This window comes from Plasmopara halstedii (genome assembly GCF_900000015.1).
Source record: "Plasmopara halstedii genome assembly, contig: Scaffold_3060, whole genome shotgun sequence".
Taxonomy (NCBI): Eukaryota; Oomycota; class Peronosporomycetes; order Peronosporales; family Peronosporaceae; genus Plasmopara; species Plasmopara halstedii.
This window is the reverse complement of record NW_020189964.1, coordinates 1,659,030-1,680,214: the sequence shown is the minus strand read 5'-3', so window position 1 is coordinate 1,680,214 and position 21,185 is coordinate 1,659,030. Positions and strand designations below refer to the sequence as shown.

The 21,185-nt window shown below is 43.6% G+C and overlaps 3 protein-coding genes across 3 annotated transcripts; 2 read left to right on the top strand and 1 right to left on the bottom strand.

The window, feature by feature from the left end:
• Positions 1-3,658: 3,658 nt before the first annotated feature.
• On the bottom strand, positions 3,659-3,999 carry PHALS_06841 (uncharacterized protein; the record flags this gene model as incomplete). The annotated part of the gene is made up of 3 exons (XM_024720199.1): positions 3,659-3,734; positions 3,811-3,913; positions 3,981-3,999. The coding sequence occupies 3 exons, from the start codon at positions 3,997-3,999 to the stop codon at positions 3,659-3,661; spliced, it is 198 nt and encodes a 65-aa protein (XP_024585422.1).
• Positions 4,000-13,559: 9,560 nt separating this feature from the next.
• Positions 13,560-13,926, top strand: PHALS_06840 (uncharacterized protein; the record flags this gene model as incomplete). The annotated part of the gene is made up of 3 exons (XM_024720198.1): positions 13,560-13,584; positions 13,626-13,678; positions 13,756-13,926. The coding sequence occupies 3 exons, from the start codon at positions 13,560-13,562 to the stop codon at positions 13,924-13,926; spliced, it is 249 nt and encodes an 82-aa protein (XP_024585421.1).
• Positions 13,927-19,586: 5,660 nt separating this feature from the next.
• Positions 19,587-20,016, top strand: PHALS_06839 (uncharacterized protein; the record flags this gene model as incomplete). The annotated part of the gene is made up of 3 exons (XM_024720197.1): positions 19,587-19,743; positions 19,817-19,871; positions 19,920-20,016. The coding sequence occupies 3 exons, from the start codon at positions 19,587-19,589 to the stop codon at positions 20,014-20,016; spliced, it is 309 nt and encodes a 102-aa protein (XP_024585420.1).
• Between the last annotated feature and the right edge of the window lie 1,169 nt (positions 20,017-21,185).

Genomic DNA, 21,185 nt, shown 5'->3' with positions numbered 1-21,185 from the left:
GTTGGAAGCGGTTATCGCTTGCCTTGAAGATTTGACAGCTTAAAATGCCTGGATGATCCCCACCAGAACGCCCCATCGAGGCGTCGTTGGTAAAAGAAAGGGCCATAATCAAAAGCCCACATTTTCATGCATCAAGCCTTTTGTGGAAAAGGATGTAAAACCTTTATATTTTTTGACTTTGCTTCAAACAGCGCATTAGCCAGTCAAATTTGCTCCTACAAGCTAGGAGGTCTCGCGCGAGAATAGGTAGTACTTCGGTGGAAATTGCATCTCTCTATGAATATTAATGAAGCGATAATGTTGCTTATGATTGCACAGCCTATCCGGGCGTATCATCTGCAATCTAATACTTGGTCAGCCGTCAAGAGGAGCAAAAATTGGTAAATCATGCACAGATTTTAAGAATATACATTGCTGGGATGTTGGTAGATCATCTCTCGGGGTGATAGTAGCCAACTTCTGGAAGGTTTTTGAACGAGTGGGGCTTGCACCGAGCTCTGTCCGGCCTACTCAATCATTTTTAAAAAGGGTTATGAATCGCACTAAATGGTGAAGACGAATTTTGTGCTGGAAGGGCTTGTAAGAGTGCGAGAGATAGTAGCCCTACGATCACACAAGGGGCGATAGGCCTCATTCAAGCTGTAAAGAAAGTATATGGCCTCATATATACCGAGGATTTTTGTGGTATTTACATATGCTATATTTGTTGTAACACCTACCATTTGCGCCCTCTGTGCCCCCTTTTCTTAGTCGAGATGGTTGAGGGCCGATCTCACACCGACAGATCTCTTGCGGGTAATTCTGAGGCCAAACAAACTATCTTGTGCATATGGGGAAATTGTTGTCGAGGTCGAGGCAAAATGTCTCATTTCAAAAAAATAGCGACTTGTTTTAAATATGGCGGGGCTCACAGCTCACGATTATTAACAGTTAGCATCGATGTCCTGGATGTTGTGGAGCCATGTACTGCAATGACGGACTAAGAAGTGTTGTGAAAATGTGTACACTGCGCGACTGTCAAAAAATAAATATGTGAAGACATTTATAACACCGAAAACTGGAACGATGGCTCAAACCTGAACATTTGAAAGTTCTTATGCACAGTCTGAAGATTTTGGCAGCGTAAGGCGTTGTCCGGTCTTAAGACCTTGATTAAATTTCAAAAGTCCGAAACATTAAGTACCACGTGCTTCTTTTCTGGTAAAGACGCGATAAATACTACTTTGTTAGAAGCATTTTTAACGCAGGTACATAGCTGCAATTGCGCCGGTGCAAGACATAAAAACGTCTAAAGTGCATAGCAATGGTATTGCTAAGTGTTTTCAGCTAGGTTAGCTTCATAAAGAGAGGAGAAATAGTGATCATTATTAAATATCCCCGGATTTTTTTGCTACTAAGAGACGACATACTAGCGACATTATTGCATAAAAATCATGGATTTGTTTCGGTCGAACATATTAGGGCAAGTGCATGTTAAGATATGATTATTTGATTGTAAGGAGCCAAATCAGAACGACATTGTTCCACAGATTTAATGAACGCGCCAGACACGTTTCACCGTTTTGTATTGTAGCTGTTTATGTCACATTGTGCCGATGCACATTTCTATTTCATCGATGTCAACGTTCATAGTCTTGTAAAGCACGAGGAGTCGGATGTGAGCGCCAACATTAACCATCCCCAATATACGCGCTAGAAGAAGTTGCCTGCAAGCAGAGATAAGTTTTGCTTTATGCCAGCGAATCCTCACGTCTAGGATGCATCTTTGGTATCATCAATCACTGACATCCTGCGTAAAGTAAGGTCATTGTAAATATGCCAGAGTCGCTGTGTTTCATTGACATCAGAGGAGTAGGCTTGGCTTAATCAACTTCCCACACACGTATAGTGCGAATAACGCCAACATGACATGTTTACACAATATTCCTTATGCAAAAGTGTTACAGGGTGCTATTGTGCGGTAACCAAGTAGGCATTAGAAGCTGTGCTTTAGATTCTTTACACACCTCAAGCTGCCCGCGCTAATAGCGCTTCTGCTTTCTAGCAAAGGTGGGTTCATGACTCACCAATACTTTACTAGTAGACGTGCGCGTAGCACCCAAAGTTTTCGACCTCAAACGAATTCATGGCTCATGGTATTCCAACCATGCCATACCAAAGCCAAGGTCATACCTTGATACCAAATCTGAGACTATGCACCCGGCAGCTCGGAAATCTGCCTCCTCTTTTTCATTATAGCTGATATCCACTGGCTCAGGCCCGCTCGACTACCTGCTATGGTGTGCATTACAACCAAGCCGTGCCGATTTGAAGTTGAACTCAGCATTCAACGCCATATTCACCGCTTCATAAAAAAAGATGAAAGCGCATGGAAGACTTCCATTTTGGCCAGGCCAGTGCGGGGACCCTTCATGACGACGGTCGACGCAACCGCCTCGAAAAGAGGATCCACTGCCATCCGGCAACGAGAGCTCTCAACTCTTCGTCAAAGCCTACCAATTTCGCGATAGCACGCGATATAGCTCGTACTGCTGTGATAACACTCGCAAAAGCGGACATATCTGCTCCTTCCAGGAGGGGAACGCCGCTTTAACCGAAGTAACGCACGTTAGACCCCATTCTCGCACTCGACCCCCGAGCTTGATGATAGCTAAAGCCACTCGCTGTTGCTCAGTCAGAAGAATGGCGAACGCCACAGCCATCGCGGCCTCTCTCACTCATAGCAGGAGATTCTTCCCACCCTGACCCTCCCGATCTAAACGCTCGCCATGATGGGGCCTGGTTTGGGATGAGTCATCCGACGTCAGCGGTGGTGTCATGGAAGCAGTCGATGCCGACATCATCTGCTGTAGGTGGTCTAGCTGAGAAGTTTTATAGCTTGAAAACGCCTCTAAGCGCGCCCTTATCGCTTTGGGTCCTTGCGAATCAAGATATTTCACCGCCTCAGGGTCAACCAGAGACATCAGCTTTCTAAGCACGTTCTACATCCCCGGGGGGAATAGGAGAACTGCATCCATCCTCACAGAGGATTAGTCTTATCAACGTGTAAATTGACTATAAGTGCTACCATGCACAGCGGGTGCTACTGTAGCTCTTTCGCTGAGAGGATGCTTTGTTATGGCCAATGACCTTCGTTTCATACTTATAACAAGTATTAGTGTAGCGGATCACAATCCACTTACTCCAAGACAAACTACACACTTAATTCAAGGTTAATTGTTTCTCCCGTTATGGACGCAAACTGTATTTTACGGTTTTATTTGCGGCAAATCCGCCTATATCAAAATCAATATATATATTCCTTAAAATAGTAAAACCTAATCAAATGTATAATTATTGGCTGTTCCAACTACATACTGACTTGTTTATTTTAAAGAATGTATTACACTACACGCTTCCATCGTGATATGCAACACGGGTAGACTCGAGAACGCACTCATCATCACATTAAGCCGACCTCACCTATACTCTAATTCGTACTGTGTTATGATCATAATGCTTGAGTCCTCGTTGGCAATGAAGCACGACATGTCACCGTATCAATAATGGAATGGCACATGTTGCAGAATAAGAAAAAAATAATATTTGTGTTGGGAATTTCATACAAAGTACTTGTCATGCAAACTGTCAATGTTTAAATCAGACACGCATGTCACTTTCACAGCTGAAAATTACGACAGGACGGATTCTTGAGTAGTGTCGTCCAAGAAACCAATGTTCCACCTACAATTTGGCTGAGAAAATTAAAAATTAATTTCGAAACAATTGTAGCCCACTGGTATCTTGGAGCTTTATATTTCAAAGACGCACCGATTTAACAAACCGAAGTATTGATCACAAGCCGGGCAAGCCAAATGTAGCTGAGTGAGTTCGACTGCTGGCACGTCACACCGCGTCCCAAGTCGCTTCCACGCTAAATCGGACTTGGCAGAAACAACTTATATTTTTTACCACTGGTGGCAGATTATGGTAACACTCACGTTTTGCGACGAAACTCATAGAGTTACACAAAAAATCCGGTTCATTTTAGCCTTGGCCGCACGCATTGCACTTGGTTTAATTATGAATGTTACAGCTGATTATCAAATACGTCGCTGTTGAACAATTTTTTTGAACATCGTTTGCGGAGCTACGCATGTTTATGCTGTCTAATACAATAATGCTATCGCTACAACATAACACACGAATAACAAGCTCTTTTGATTGGTATCAACTCAGTTTAAGATATGATTGATGTCTCTCACCCAGCATCAGTATTTTCAACCGGCTCACAATGTTTGACACAGATTCTTCTATATTAAGACATGCATGAGGTGATTTTTAGACGAGCATACGCTGTCTTCACAACTGCAAAAAGAAAATCTCACATTCAAAATATAATTCACTCTCTTTTTGGTTTGACAATAAATGGTCCAAATGGTCCACGCAGAACACATGATGTTAAAACCGTTTCATAAATGTTTAAAATAGCATTTAAAAGCTTAATAACCAGCAAGAACGCAGCTATGCAATGATCAATCAATGGCGAGTTTACGTTGTTAATGTACGAGTTCACTATATTCGTGGATTGATCTGTCGGTTACGTAATCACAACATCATGATTTGGTCAAGAGTCGGCGTCGGTCACAACGCTGTTCGAACCACAAAAAACGTCATTTTACATGCTGAATAAAATTGCGATGTGGCTGTCTCTTCTTTATTAACATCAATAGGTCTAAATGAAGTAAAAGATTTATTTGTAAGAAAGTAATCGGGATAGTTAATCCTTGTCCCTTCAGCGTCTAACACCTAAAACGTACTAACGCGTCAGTAAAATGGTCTATCCGGGATTCAAAGAGCACTGGACTGGGACGTCAATGTATTGGATATCGTAGTATCCGAGCTGTCAAATTCCAAAGGTGTTTTGGACGGGTGTCCCGAGTGGTCTGAGGGTTGGACATGGAGTGGCTCGTTACCCACTGAGCGCTGCTCAGGTATTGGAACAGTCGTGGCATGCAAAGAACTGCATGATCGGCGCCAAAGGCCAATGCATCAAGGGCGAAAGCTTTGTAAAGCACGTGTTCGACACGTAACCCACTGAGCATTGCTCACGGTACGATGCAGTTGCTGCATGCTAAGAGTGGCATGGTCGGACGTGGTCCGAGTCATCAAAGGCAAGGCCTCTGTGATGCGCGTTGAGAGGCACTTTGTTCACTGAGCACTGCTCACGTTACGCCAAGAGTGGCGTGGTCGGACGAGGTCCGGGGCATCAAGGGCGAGGACCTTCTGATGCGCGTGGAGTGGCACAATATCCACTGGACGAAGCATGTAAGAATAGCAGCTTTTCGTCAAATTTTGTTAATAACATCAAGGGTCAGGTGGATCAGGGAGTGGGGACACTGGACGGCGCTGAGTGCGAGTATCCAGTGGTCTTGCCGAGCCTTAAAACATCTGTGGAGAGGCAACGACGACGTTGTATATATTCTGCAAGATGCCGGGTGTCGGCCCGGATCCAGGGGTGTCTACCGTAGATAATATCACACAGCTATACACTCTCGTCAAGGGTATGACGGATGAAAAAGACGGCAACGTTGCCCTTTCGGCTATTCCCACGGTGGATGCTCTTCTTGAGCAGGACAAGATGTCCTTGAAGATTTTGACGGTGCCTTGAATGCAGGTGACATAGCCGAAGTGGTCATTATAGGACCAAAATAAGAAATTAAATCGTCGTGGCTGCTGACTGAAGCTATTTTGAAGGGCATCAAGAGGGAGCTGAACGCACGCAGATAGTCTTCGATCATAAAGAATTCCACGCATCCGTACTATACTTTATCCTTCGTCGTCTTCAAAGAATCGCCGCCGGTCCTACCTCCGAACAGAAATTGATTGACCTGGTTCCGGGAACCAAATACCACATGACGCGCCAATGAGGACTTCCCGAGGAGCGGCGTGACGTCATTAACGTGTTAACCGTGCTAAGCACGACGCAGGAATGGTGTCATACAACACTCACGATTTTGTGGTCGGAAGTCGAACGGCAAGTGGCATATCGTTCACGCTTACAAAAAGGTAAACGCTTTTAACATTCTGGTTTAGAGGCCGGCTCCTACTATACCAGGTACGATATGGTTGGCTGTACAAAGTACAGTGCTCTCGACTTGGTTGATATATATAACGAATCGCTCATGAGAGCGAAAAATATTCTGCTGACGGCGGTGAGTACTCCGAGCGGGATGCTCTGAAAGTGGCTGGTGATGCACCAAGGGCTGTCAAACTCACCAGCAACAATTAATCGTCTTGTGACGCAATTGTTTCTGTCTCCAAAGGGCGTATGCCCAGAGATACTTTGACGACTTTTTGGCACGGGAGGACAAATGAAAAAAACCACATGGTCAATTTTGAGAGCGGTGCTCGAGTGCACGCGGACGAATAAGCTGTATGCTAATACCAATTATTGCACCTTCGGCGCGAAAATATCTCCTTTTAAGGGTGCTATATTGGGAAGCGTGGCCTCCGAAAGGATCCCGCCAAGGTCAAGGCCAATGTGGACTGGCCAGTTCCAAAGAACCAACAGGACTTGCGCAAGTGGCTTGGCCTTGCCAAGTATAACACAAATTATGCGGAAATGGAACGGCCATCGTCCAATCTCGTTTAATGGTTTTGGGACATCAAACATCGAAAGGCTGTTGACATGGTCAAAGACAGCCTCCTTCATGAACCAATACTGGCGTTGCCAGACCCCGATCGTTCTTTAGTGTCGTCTGTGACGCTTCGGACTATGACATCGGCTGTGCACTGTTGAAACCAGAGGCCGAGGGGCGAGAACGGGTGACCGCTTTCAAGTCTAGCCAGCTTAAAGCTGCGGAGAGGTATTACCCAGTCCACAAGGAATTGCTTGCGATGAAGTATGTACTTCTCAATTTTAGGATGCACCTGCTTGGCTCAATGCAGTTTGTGATCTACACAGATCATGCGTCATTACGTACTGTAACTCAGTAGCCTCACATCTCGCAGAGGATATCCAGGTGGCTCTCATTCTTTGCGGAATATAACTTGGAGGTGAAATATAAGCCCGGAAAGCAGAATGCTTAGTTTGATGCGTTCTCACGCAGACCGAATTATTGGCTTTCACATGCCACGACATTGACGTCGTCAGTGACGGATTTGATATGGGCCGCATTCGCGGGTGATGATATGTGCGCAGCGCTACAACGGGCTCTCAAAAGCAGCGAGTGTGGAAACACGAACAAGAAATTGTCGGCGCGATTGCGCTCACAGTTACACCGATATTCGTTAAATAACGGGTTGCTGTATTATAGCACGGATTCGAAGGGTACTCCACGCATTGTGGTTCCTCACAATGAGTATTTAAAATACCGTATCCTCAACGATGCCCACGACACCCCACTTTGTGGTCATCTTGGTCGTGAGAAGATGTACAGACATGTGATTTGTGCACAGTCCATGAAAATGGACTTTGTGGTTGGCCTGCCGAAGGACTCGGCGGTCAACACGAGTGTGGTGGTCTGTTTTCACCGTTTGAGCAAGATGGCTCATATTGCGGCAGTGCCGGAACAATGGATAGTTTGTCGATCGTGTCATTCGACAGCATGAATTGTTTCTGCTAGAGACCCGTGCTCTTCTTGAAAGTTTTGATCTATTCTATTCAGGGTGCTGGCCACCAAGTCGATAATGTCAACAGCGGACCATCTGCAGAATAATGGTCAGACCTGAGCGCGTGAATCGCGTAGTTGAAAACATTCTTCGCAGCGTTTGCGCTGAGACGCCGAAGCGCTGGAACGCTATATTGCACTCGTAGAGTTTGCTCTAAATGATTCAGTGAATTTATCTACCGGCTACAAGCCATTCTTTGGCTGAGATTTTGGTGGAGGAGACATAAACGAACAGCTTACTGATATCAGCTCCCTCACTGTCCGTAAAGAAGTCGATGACTTCCTGTCTGCCAGAATAGTCTCCTACAACACGTTCGCGATGCGATGGCTGAAATCCAAGGCATGCAGAAAGAATATGCAGATGGAAGAATCAAGAAAACTGTTGAAAGCTTTGATTTGGAAGACCTTTTTTTACTTAATGCTGAAAAACCTCTCTACACAAGCGGTTTCTGCTGATTTTGAGACTAAACTCTGTCCTCGGTTTATCGGAACGTTTGAGGCGGTGGCCATGCGGGCCCTTGCGTATACGTTAAACCTTCCAAAACGGATGTGCACCCACCCGGTGTTTTCTGGGGGATTGCTTAAGCTGCACCGGGAACCGGCGCAAGTGAAAACGGACGCGTTGACGCCGGGGCACCGCCCAAAGGCGTTTGGCCACCCAGAAGTTGAACAAGCACATGGTGTTAAGCAGAGTACAACAATTTCCGTCTACACCGGCGCAAGGCGATCCACTGTTGATCAAAGTGACCTAATCTTCTGCTCAACGGCTACGAGCCGGTCCGACAAAGTGCGATAATCCTCAACGTGAGGCAGTAAGTGCACAAAGTGCTCCAGGCTCACGAGTCATTCAAATCAGCGGTAGGCGACCGCGGGAAGATGCTCGGTGGAGAGCCGATGAAGACGGTATTTGTCCTTCAAAGGTGTCACTTTAGCAAGACTGCCCAGACGTCGTGGACGCTTACGATCAGAAGAATCATGACGTCTCGCGTCGCCGCGTTCCCCGTGCTTCTCGGCGGTAGTCCAAGAAATCGAAGAGCCATGAGCTAAGCTTAAACTATGGCCCTGAGCTGCTGTGTTCGTAGGCTCACCAGTGTGAGAAACCACAGATCTTGCGGGAGTGTGATAGATGATTCCAGGTGTCGCAAAGCGACAATACGCAGGAAGACGGCATTGCGCCTTGAGTTTGGAAAACTTAATCCAAAGATGGCGCTCTCAGCGCACGTCCACTTTCTTGAGCTTTGCTGTGAGGTAGACAGCAAAGAAATTTTCCGGCGCCGCTGCACCCATCGCTCAAATAGGGCTTCATCATCTGCAGATGTTTTGCCAGGGGAGAGCACCACAGAAATATTTCGCTTCGTGGATACAGGAGCGTCTCCTTGTGAGCTCGAAGTCGAGCACGGTACCGATCGTTTGAGTCCTGTTGTGGTACCAAGAAGGGAGATTAGAGAGCTTTCTGCTGGTCAAGATCAGTTTGTGCAGTGACCGGAGGCTTAACCAGGTAGACGCCTAACGATCAAGTGATCGCGTCTTTTGCTTCGGTAGCGGGATCAGCCGTGTGGGGCCGTACTTCACGCGAGGGTCAAGAACCGAACGTAGATACGAGCGCATGAAAGCCGCCCTATAGGGAGCCTCCAATTGCTGCTCTTGTTCCTCGTCCAGGCGATTGGTAACAATACCACATCTTCCGGAAGTCAAGCGGTCGGGGAAGGGACGTGGTGTGTGCAAGGATCGAGGCGGACTCACGTCGCGCCGTTGTCGTGCCTCGTCCTCCTTGTCCTCCCATGCTGGGAAAGGAGTACCCGACTCGAAATATACTTCCTCCGAATTCTTGACAAGAAAATCCGTCGCCCGGGGTAGGCGCGTTGTGTGGCAAAGCTTTGGATGTGCTTTCCCTGAAGCCGCGGACGTACTGTCCGGAGATCCACCCCGTGCAGAAGAAAAAGGGTTTTGCTTGCAAGCGCCCTCGGAATCAGCTAGACGAAGTTTTTTCGTGTCATAGACCCAGGGCTGACTGAGCGAAGAATGTTCAAGGATGTTCTTTAGAACGTAACAGTGACTCAGACACGCGAGTCTTGTATGACGCGACAGTTAAATTTGATTTATAAGAAATCACAACTTTGATGGGGGAAAGTGTAACGGGGTTTCACGTAACCTTATATCAAAGGGGGGGTCGCATACGATGGTGTGACCGTACATATGAGTGGATTACACAAGTTGGTGTAATCACACAATGGTGTGACTACTCCGAAACAAGAAGCCGCCACGACGGGGCAGGACTGCCAGTAGTAATGCATATTAATTTGGTATTACTATATTAGTTAGGAAAATCCAAGGTTTTAGATATAGGCAGCTCTGCCGCAACTAAAACAATAAAACACAGCTTTAAATTTGAATGGAAGAGTATCTCTACCTTGAATAAATTTTATAGTACTCATTGGGGCAGAGGATTGCGATCCGCTACACTCAAACAGATTATTGTGAAGAACTTAAGGTCGGTGACTTATATTTAGCTTCCTGTAAGCAATGAGCTACGGCAGCCCCACTGTAGAGCCTTGGCCTTCTTCCATAGGAAATTCGAATTTAACGTCGGTATTCACGACACCTATATTTCGCATTGAGACTCGTTAACGTATCATTTTACCGGAAGTCGCTGCACTGGCCCAATACTTAAATATGCTCTTCTGGCCTGTTCGCTTTGTCCAAGACCAATTTAATTCGACAATACCCATTTCCTGCACTGATCTATCATAGCTTCACTCTAGGGTAGCTCGCGCAAAATCTAGGGTACATTGGCCTGGCTAAAAAATATTTGTGATCTATCTAGGTATTGCATCGTTGCGCACAGCAACGTTGTTATCACTTTGCCCGCTTCCTTTTCAAATACAAGCTAAGCGCAAGTTACAGAGCCGGACTGGCTAAATGTGGTGATGGCGTTGTCCCGTCTATGAACAGTCGCATTGCACGATGGTGACGCCGCGCATTAATGATGCGATACGTTTACAGACGTAACATGTATTGCTGCGTTGCTGAAAGCATTATAAAACGTATTTGAGCTTAGATGCCGCGTTATGAAGCGGTGCGTTACATCTTTATGGCTAATCTTCCCTAGAGTGTTTATAATAATAGTGCTACATTCACCGTTTGGTTGGGCCTCATGGAGAGGACCTCAAGTATCGAATAATGTATGAGGCGCATCGCATCGTATCCCTTTTTGCTTAGGATCCTCCTCTGTAGTCAGCAGACATAATTGTCAATTAGCAGTATGAACTGAGAGCAGAACTTGTTTATGTGATAAGCTTCCTCAAATTTTTGATGATATTCCTTCGATGTCTTCACTCGCCATATGAAAGAAGCTGTTTACGTATTCAGCAACGTAACTTAATTCGTAAGCATTGTACATGGGCACGCATGTAATTCGATGCGCTGATCAAAGACCTGGAATGTATTGTCTGATCTATTCGTTACAACAAAGAAGCATTATCACGAGGCCAATACGTGCTACGAATTGCTGACCAAATCCTCGGATCTTACAATTTTCAAGCGACAGATCCGATTTATATGAAAGAAGAATGAGACGTAATGCTAATGCTGAATTTCTCACTGAAATCGTACGCTAGTCACTTTCCTCGATAACGTGGTAGTACGTCGCTATCGCAACTGCAGCTGTCAGAAAATGTGCTTTATCTATCTATATTTACAAATTCACTATTGAAAGAGTTGAACAACTACTAGCCACGGAACGTCCGGACAAGACGGTTTTGCTAACCTGGCGGCGTCTCCATGGCATCAATCGACTGTGTCTTCTTGTACTACCTTATACATCTAGAAACTCAGAATGCACAGTGAAAACAAATAGTTAAAATACTTTCATCGTGCCATGCGTCTCTGAACCGGATTCTGGCACTCAGAAAAATAAATATTTTCATTTTATTGTGCAGAAAATGATCGGAATACCGGATAACAAGGATCTAGAAGAGATCAAGGAGGCTTTCCGTCTCTTTGATACAATTTCAACAGGTTCCATCGACATACGGAAAATTAAAACTACTATGCGGGCGTTCTGATTTCAATCTAAGAAAGCAGCGATTCATCGGCTGCTAATTGCTTTTGGTTAGGACGAAACAGAGACGATCAATTTATTGAACTGATGACGAGTCGAATGGTCCATTCACTTAGGGTCTACATAGTTAAATTCAAGTGTTTTTAAAAACAAGTAATATATGCCTTTTCAGAACTCATTAGAACCATGAAAAGAAATTATAAAGACCTTGTCATTTTCGAGGATCTTAACACGGGCAAGATTTTGCTCCGAACTTTAAGCGCTTGTATACCGAACTAGGCGAAACCTTGTCGAATCAAGAAATGCATGAGATGATTGATGAAACCGATCGCGACAGAGACGGACTAATTAACGAGGATTTTTTTTCTCATTTTGGATAAGCAAATTGGGTTTTCACTTGACGACCTCAGTGACGACAATTAAGCATGTTGATAGTCATATACATCCGTTGTGAAAATACGTTTCTCAGCAGAATGTAGTTATCAAAATGCTACATTAGTAGATGCATCAGTAAATTACCATGATCTTAGTTTGACAAAATCGCTGATAGAAGTCGTTTATTGATGGTTTGCGTCGCTGACTGCTAGCTTTTCTACATCACCTGGTACTTCGATCAGCTTTGAAAAAATCAATTTACGCTGTAAAGTTGACGCTTCATTTCTATCCTCTGCTTCAATTTTTTGTCCCAAAATGAAAAATATTGGTTTTGTGCACGAATTGAATTATTTGCTGAGTATTAAAATGCGGCGAAAACTCACGTCACGATCAAAATGTCACCTAAATTTTCAGCTTGGTATCACTGTGCATTCCAAAAACCTTCATGCGTTCAGAATTGTAATAACACAGTCAAGTGAATCTCTGGAGACGCTGCCAGGCTTGCTTAGCCGTCGCCCTTGACCGGAAAGTCCGTTGTTCGCTCGTACAAAATTATACGATTTTTTTGTAGTAATTTAATACATTGGATACACCGAACGCTGTAGTCGTAACAGCGACGTTTTGCCACGTTGTCGCGTAAAATAACTGGAGTATAATTTTAATGGCGAAGTTCAGCATTATGAGCAAGTATAGATCATACTTCACATGTCGCTTAGAGTATGGTAGCTGAAGGCCTCTCTCCAGCAATCTTTACACGTATTGTACCCGCAATATGATGAACACAAAGTTATCCGCTTCGTTGTTGTATCGAAGAGATTAGTAAATACGTTCCACGTCTTTGTGCAGCACATCGATCTACATGGGTAACCATGTACGGTGTTCACGAAGTCAATTGTGTTGCAAATATAAATGAAAGCTCTACCGAGAGAGAAGACAATTAGCGAATGTCAAAGAGAATTTAAGGACGTACGTATCATACAAACATGTTGTGCTCCCTGTTCATACTGCTAATTGATACTGCTAATTGACTGGTATGTATGGTTACTTAGGAGAATCATAAGCAAGAGATACGATGTGCCTCATACATTCTGCGATTCTTGAGGTCCACCAAACGTTAAATATAGCACTCACCAGAATGCAATAGCAGTGCACGCCTGTGATTGAGCAACATCAAAGGTGAACTACTTTCCTTAACGCTTTTAGCAATGCAGCAATATATATCACGTATGTGTCATCAATGAACGACGTCACGATCGTTACATGCAATTGTTTACAACCAGAGCAACGCCAAAGCGGCCAGTTTGATTATACTCTTCGCGCATGAGGAGGAATTGGATATTGATAATCGTCCGACCATTCTTTGTGGAAAAGTGGTAACGACGTTGCTGTGCGCAACGGCGGAAGATCAAAATAGATCACAAATATATTAGAGCCTAGCTGATGTACCCTGGATTCGGCGCGAGCGTGAAGCTATGATAGATTCAGTGCAGGAATTGGGTATGTCCCAGATAAATGTTGCCCCTGGACATAGAGAACAGACCAGAAGAAGATAATCAAGTATCGGGCTGAAGTAACGACTTTCGGTAAAAAGGTACGCACACTAGTTTCAATGCCCGATATAGGTGTCGTGATTATCAACGTCCTGATTTGAATATCTTATGCGAGAAGGTCGAGGCTCCCGAATTCAATGCGTACAGATTACAAGCGCAGACTAGCAGAGCACTTTCCTTTGTGTTATTCATGGTGTTGTCTAACGCTGCTGCTGTCATACACCATTCATGGTGTTCGCCGTTGTATATTTTGATTCTACGTCATGAATTCTTTCTAACTCGGAGTTGATAGCATTAAAAATATCATTGATAAGTCATATGGTTAGTGTGATTAAAACGCTATAGAGCATCCTTAATCGAGTATTCTATCATTGCAGTATCACAGGCGCTGACAATGCCAAAGACGGAGAGACCTCTGCTGGACACTAGAAGCTAATGAGGCCAGCGACTCTGCCGAAGGACCACAGTAAAGATGCATTTGAAGTCGTCGATGACAAAACTGAAAAGTGATTGGAGTCTATAGTAATTCGAGGTGGGCGACACCAAGTCTGAATTGAAGCGATTTCCGATAGGTCGATTTATATCAAAGAGAAAAAAATTGTATGACAACACCAAATTACGTATCGGCCTGATATTGGTAACACGATTCGAGTTACCTTATTATACAGCAAGATGAGTGACCAGAATGGATGCCAGCAGAGAAATTTAAAGTGGCGAAGACACAAAATTAAAAGGTTATCATTTTTACTTGAATACTTAGGCCTTACGACAAAGTCTAAGCCGAAATTGGACGTTCATTCGTCTGAAGGCGCTCACTAGCTTTCAAAACGCGCTGGCGAGGCGCGTTCAAAAAGCTGTCATACATGGCTATCACACCTCATTTGTCCCTTAAGCTTTTGTGCAAACCGTATCGTTGAGTTGGTACGGGAAGAGGTTGGATATTCTAATACGTACATTGTATTCGTGCGTCTTGCAATGGACAGTATGTAAGCAGATCCCGAAGAGTGAGAGTAGAGACACATCCAGAGTAAATTTGTGGAGTTGATATCACGAGTTTCTTCACTTAAACCATGCCGTGTATGAATCACGACATGTTATCGTATCAATTATGTACTTGCGCATGGCGCAGAATGAGAAGAAATTAACAATACACTATATACATAGAGCTTGCCGAGCAGTATGTTCTTTCCAAATCTGACACGCATCACGGCTAAAACTTACGATGGGACGGGTCCTTACGCAGTTTCGCTAAAGGAGACAATGTTTCATCAGCTTCCACCTAGAAGCTGGCTGACAAAACCATTGAAATAGCTTCTAATATTTATAGCCCACTTGTATCTTGGAATATCGTATTTCTCATTAATTCTGCAATCCAATCTGATGATCGCAAGCCGGACAAGCCAAATCTAGCTGACTGATTTCGACTGCTGGCACGTCTACCGCGTCGCCAAGTCGGTTCCATTCTCCATCGGACTTGGCAAAAACAACTAATATTTTTAACCATTTGTGGTAGATTATGGCAACAAACGTTTTGCGGCAAAGCTCATAGATTTACGCCAAAATCCGACTCATTTCAGCCTTGGACGCACGCATTGCACTTTGATGTAATTATGACTAATTTTTGTTACCGCTCGTTGAAGAATTTGTCGCATTGCTTTTTTAAGGCGTTGCTCGTAGATCTAGACGTCTTTGTATAGCCTTTTACAAGGATGTCACCGCCACAACAAACATACAGATTATCAACTCTTTTGATTGATATCAACTCATATAGTCTAGGTGCTTTAGATAGATGTCTCTCACCCAGCATCCGTATTATAAACGGGTTCATAAAGTTTGATAAAGAACTCGTTTTATTTAGACATGCATGACATGATTTTTGAGACAAGCATACGCAAGTACAAAGATCTTCACGACAGCCAAAAGAAAAAAGACAATACCATTTTCAGAATATAATTTAATGTTTTCTTGTTTGACAAAAAACGGTCCAAATCAAAATATAGCTCAGAGGAATCCACGCAGAGTACATATTGCTTACGCCATATCATAAATGCTTGAACATCGACTAGAGCTTAACGACCAGCAATGACGCGGCCATGCAATGATCGAACACTACCTATTATACGTTGTAGATGCACGACTTTACTTTATACTTAGGGTGGTTTGTTATTTTCGTAATCACTACGTGTTAAATAGGTCAAGTGGAGGCGTCGGTCACGACGCTGCTCAAACAGCAAGAAAACAGCATTTTGCATGACGCATAATATTGTGTTGTGGTTGTCCTCTTTATCGTTGGAAATAAGTCAAACTCTCTTTTTTTGGATGTGAACAACAAAATTGATCATTTGAAAGATGTGTCCCTACGTATGCGCATGAATAATTGTCAACCTAGATCTATGTGACTTGAGTGCCGACAAATCGTCTGGGCTGGATGCCTCACTAGGAAACATGACTTGCGGAGATTCCGCGTAAATAAGGGCATCGTTATTAGGCCAGTGCCGCCAGGTTTCATAGAGACTAGAGAAGAAGGCCTGTTTTGATAACTTCTCGTAGCACCTTGCTTCGGAGTGATAGCTGTAGTGAAAAAGATCTGAGCTTCTCGCATGTAAGATACTCATTATCAAAACAAGCTAGGAATGCTGAGCAAACTAAAGGGATCAATTTGTTCAGCGACATGTCTTTGACCTGCGTCTCACCGCAATGACTGCTACATTTAGCGTATTTTAAGCATGCAAAAGTTTCCGTTTGCATCAGCCTTTCCGACAACGATTGTCCTCGACAAGAGGAAATAAACAAACTCCCACTAAATCTGATTTGCGCTTCCAATTTTTTTAGTCAGACGTCACACTGTCATTCATGCAAGAGCCATTGTCCTGTGATGAGATGTTTGGCTCAAAGGATCAAAAAGATCTCATGGCTTATCCCTTGATCCGATAGAATCGGGCATCTAGGCACCAAGTTGTAGATTTCATCCACTATAAGTTAAAACGATCCGTAAGATCATTGAAGATAGCCGTCTCACTTTCCGCGCTTAAATATCTGCAAGTTTACTAACGACAAAATTATCGATGAGGCAGGGTGAGTCCAGCATCTCATTCGAGTATCAAGAGTAATAAAAAGCTTTTGCTTAGCGTAATGAGAAAGATTCGTAGAGTCTTAAAATTACCACCCACTTTTATTCACGAGTATTTGAATATACTCATAACAAACCCATGAAGCTTTACTTGCTGACTTAGCAATGGCATAACATGATGACATATTTGGACCATCCCTGATTGTGTCAGAAGGTGGTTCATAACTCGCAACTTTCCGTTGCTTTTCTCACCAACTCAACCTCAGGATTCTGTGGCACAATGACGTTCTGACTCGGCTTCATGTAATCAAACCCTGAGATCAAAGCCCTTATTCGTTCGACCAAAACAAATCTCTGGTCCAAGCCATAACGTCGCTAGTCTTCTGTCTCTACGGAGAGAAATACGCTGGTGACGGCAAAAAAAGTTCTTTTTTCTCCTCTTGTCGAGAAGCCTAGCTTAGCTTAAAGCACTTACCAAAATCATTGCATTCACTTCGAGCAATTTTATGCCCTGCACCAAAGCGATTGCAGCTTTATGCCTACGTTAAAACGCTCTGCCTTTTGGCAGAAAAAACTTCATGACTTACCAAAGCTTTACTAGAAAAGAGGTGCGTCTTGCTTAACTTTTAAAAATTCCGCCCGATTCATGCTACAATAAAGATGTATTTTTGATCAAGGTCTAGGACAACACAGCATTCCACGCTGCCTAAATCATCAGACTGTGCAGAAGGGTATAAAACCTTTGACATGTTCGGAACGAGCCATCGAATCAGTATTCAGCGTTGTTAGTGTCTTTACATATTTCATTTTAACAGTCGCGTTGTGTACGTAAATTTACAACACCCATGAAATCATCAGAGCAGCACATGGCTTCACAACGCCCAGTATATCGATGCTGACTGTTGATAACCCTTGGCAATGAGCCCCGCCAATTTTAGGATGATACGCTATACTTAGAGATGGCCTCGACCTCCACGACGGGGAAAAGAGCGCTACTTTCCCCATATAGTTTGCTTAGCCTCAAAATCATCCACGTGGAATCTCTCGGTGAAAGATCGGCCCTCATCCATCCAAACCAAGAGAAGAAAGGCATAGGGAGCAAATGGTAGGTGTTACCACATATAGCATCTATAAGTACCACAAAGCTGCTCGACAGACGAGAGGCCATCTCATGCTCTACAGCTTGGGTGGGGTCCATCGCCGCTTGTGTGATCGTAAAGTCTTTACCTCTCGCGTTATAACAAGCCCTTTAAGCACAAAGTTTGTGCTCAGCATTCAGTGCGATACAAAAAACTTTCTCGTTAAAGATTAAGTGAGCCCGACAGCACACAGTACAAGCACCACTCGTTCAAAGACCTTTAATAAAGTTCATTACTGCTACCAACCCAGGTAGATGATCTGCCACCATCGCAAAAGGTGCATATGTTTTACCAATTTTTGCCTCTCACGACGGGTGACCAAGAACTGGATTGCAGGTGATACTCCTGGGAAGGCGGTGCAACTACATGCAACATTGTTGCTTCATTACTCTTCAAGATGACAAAGCCACTTCCGGCTAGTTACTGCACATTAATGCCTATTCTACGCGCGACCTCCTAGCTTGTAGGCGGTGGATACGACTGGCAGATGAGCTGTTTGTCGCATTGTCGATTTCGTTTCTACATCTACGCCATTAATATTAAAACATAAAGATTTTACATCCCCGCCGCGCGATGGACTTGATGCATAACCGGCCTTTCGTTGATGGCTGTTTACGCCATGAAATGGCATTTTGAAAGAGCGCATCAAAGTATTATAGCTTGTAAAATCTCCGAGGCATGCGATAACCGCTTCCGACCACCAGATCGCTAGCTGCACTCTCCCCTCGAGAAATGCTAATGACAGAAACAGAATCTGAGTAAGTGTGTTCTGTTGTACGAAGACAAATATTTGAACGTCCCCGTGATCAAATACATGTGACACAGTCTAATTAAGACTCGGTTCTCGGAATGACGCTTGGTGCTACCAACTTCAGAAGGGTTGCTATGCATCTCTCACCAGAGTGGCTTTGGCCAACAATTACGCTTGAGCAAGCACACAGAAAATGGATTTGCTTGCTTCACCCAGGAGCGAAATCGAGATTTCGCGAAGTAATCAGGCATCAGTGATGTATATTTGGTTAAATTTAAACTAACATTAAATATGTATCTCGGATACAAACAATAATACAATGGCAAAATGCACATAATGTCTACTTAGCTAGTGCATCCCCATTTTGTGGCTGAATTACAATCTTACGCATTTCATAGCGTCGAAGCATCATTACTGCCAAATATTTTCAGATCCAGTCAGATAACTGAAACTAACAATAAAGACAAAATGTATCAGCTTGGCAATTATAAGTTGGTCACAAGTTTGCATCATGATCCATCGGTACTGTATTTTGTTGTGCACTACGCGGCAGGCAAGCAGACGTGTCCAGAGTAAATAAATAATCCGCTCTAATATCGAGAAAAAGTGTGTAATACACGTAAATTACGCAAAGATATTATGTTATGGTTAAGCACAAATGTCTACGTTTAAAAGCGTTCGATAAGAGTGCACATTGGTGGCAACGGATTCTGGCAGCAATATCTTGCAACGTGCCGTTCAAAGAGCATATAAATACGCAGCCTTAATCCATCTGGAAAGCCGCAGTGGCAGGTATGCCTTGGATTTATCGCGTGGATTGACACATGGGCAATGTCTTTGACAACAATCAATCAGCAAGAGCTGTCGAGGGGGTCAGAGTAGTGAGTAAGCCTAATTTAGAAACAGTTTGTGATAGTTGTAATTTAAACATGACATTGTATGACAGTCTCAACCGTAGGCGCATTTGGCGACAATGAGTTCATGAAAAAATGTGCGGTGACGCCACGATCGTGGCTGTTATAGCAGCGCAAAAAACTGGAGTGGGGTACTTTATGTTTGCTTCAAATTCTCGCGTATCCGTCTTTGGCTGCCGGAAAACGGCTAATTTTTCGGCAAAGAGAGATTTGAAGGTGCCGTACAGGAAAGGTAAGAGCACCAACGGATCTGAATGAATCTCAAGAGATCTGACTTACGCATGCTTATAGGTTTTCTGACACAGGCGCCGGGCTATGTCTACGGATGGTGACGCACGAAATAGAACAAGAATTCCCGCTGTAAGCCGCAATATATGTTAGTGCTGTTGCAAGGGCTGCAATGCTCAGTGCAATCGGTCCGGTGCACGAACGAACATTTGATACGATGAGTATGCTCAAGATCGTGATTCATTTCATAATTTTAACCGAAACAGAAAGCACATGAACGAGAAAAGGCATGATGTACTATAAAATATACAATTGGATCTGATGCATCTAACTAGCTACCCGCAGCGTGATTAGTCGTAAAAACTGAAACAGGTAACATCTCGTGCTAAAAGTCGTGCTGTACCTGGGGCAAAAATCTTCTTCATCAGGTGATATTACGATAGTACATTAGCTGCAATAGCAATGTCAGGATGGCAAAGAAGACTCTTGGGAAGTAATGATTTTAAAGCAATGTGAACAAGATCGTCAGCATCGGCTATTTCGAGGTACGAAACGAAACCTTCGCTTCGTGACTGTGCTCATTTGAATGCAGCTGACAAAGATCGAGACCAAGACCTTGGTTCTGATCTAATTGAAAAAACGATGAATTCCAGCGCTCGAGTTGTTTTTCACGGTACATACTGCTTGTAATTAGATCATGCATAAGTCAATCAGAAAGCTAGAAGCTCAGTCATTACTGATTTTGTGATCTGGGTGGCGAGTTTGGTGCGAGTTTAGTTGATTCGGCACTACCGACGGATGCACTAAAAGTATCAAGCTTTTAAAGATTATTGCATTCAGTCAAGTTTTTCTGCCTCATCGTTTTCAAGATTAACAGCTGCATATATATACGCCACTAAACTTGTCTTCGCGAAAACACAACCAATGCGTTTCTTGACATGTAACATTAATTATGGTGTACGCAGCAAAGTTGCTATGCACGAGCCCGCGTTAACGAACTCACATAAATTTGGTCATCACGCTACTACTGAGTCGAAACCGAGAGTCTAGATAGGCTCGACTAATACAAAATCGAAGTGTCTCACATAGTAAAAGTGTTTATGGCCTAACGCACGGCTAAGTTCTTAAAAACTAATTTTTTGGTACTTGTGAAATTCGTAGGATTGTACAATTTTACAATTATCACACTGTACAATACAGATGTACGTACAAGTTACGCTATTGTCCATCAACTCATGTCGCTAGAAGGGTCTTGATAGATTTAAATTCTTACTTGTGAAAGCGAGCGGCATGGCGAACAAAGCGACAAAGAAGAGGTTGAAATAGTGTTGAAATGCAGGAAGTGAAAGGTAAATAAACTGGAAATGTATATAAAAATTGTCTGATAAATGATATGAAAAATACTCACATTTCAGGGTAAAGATATAGTAATTATGAATCAATTAT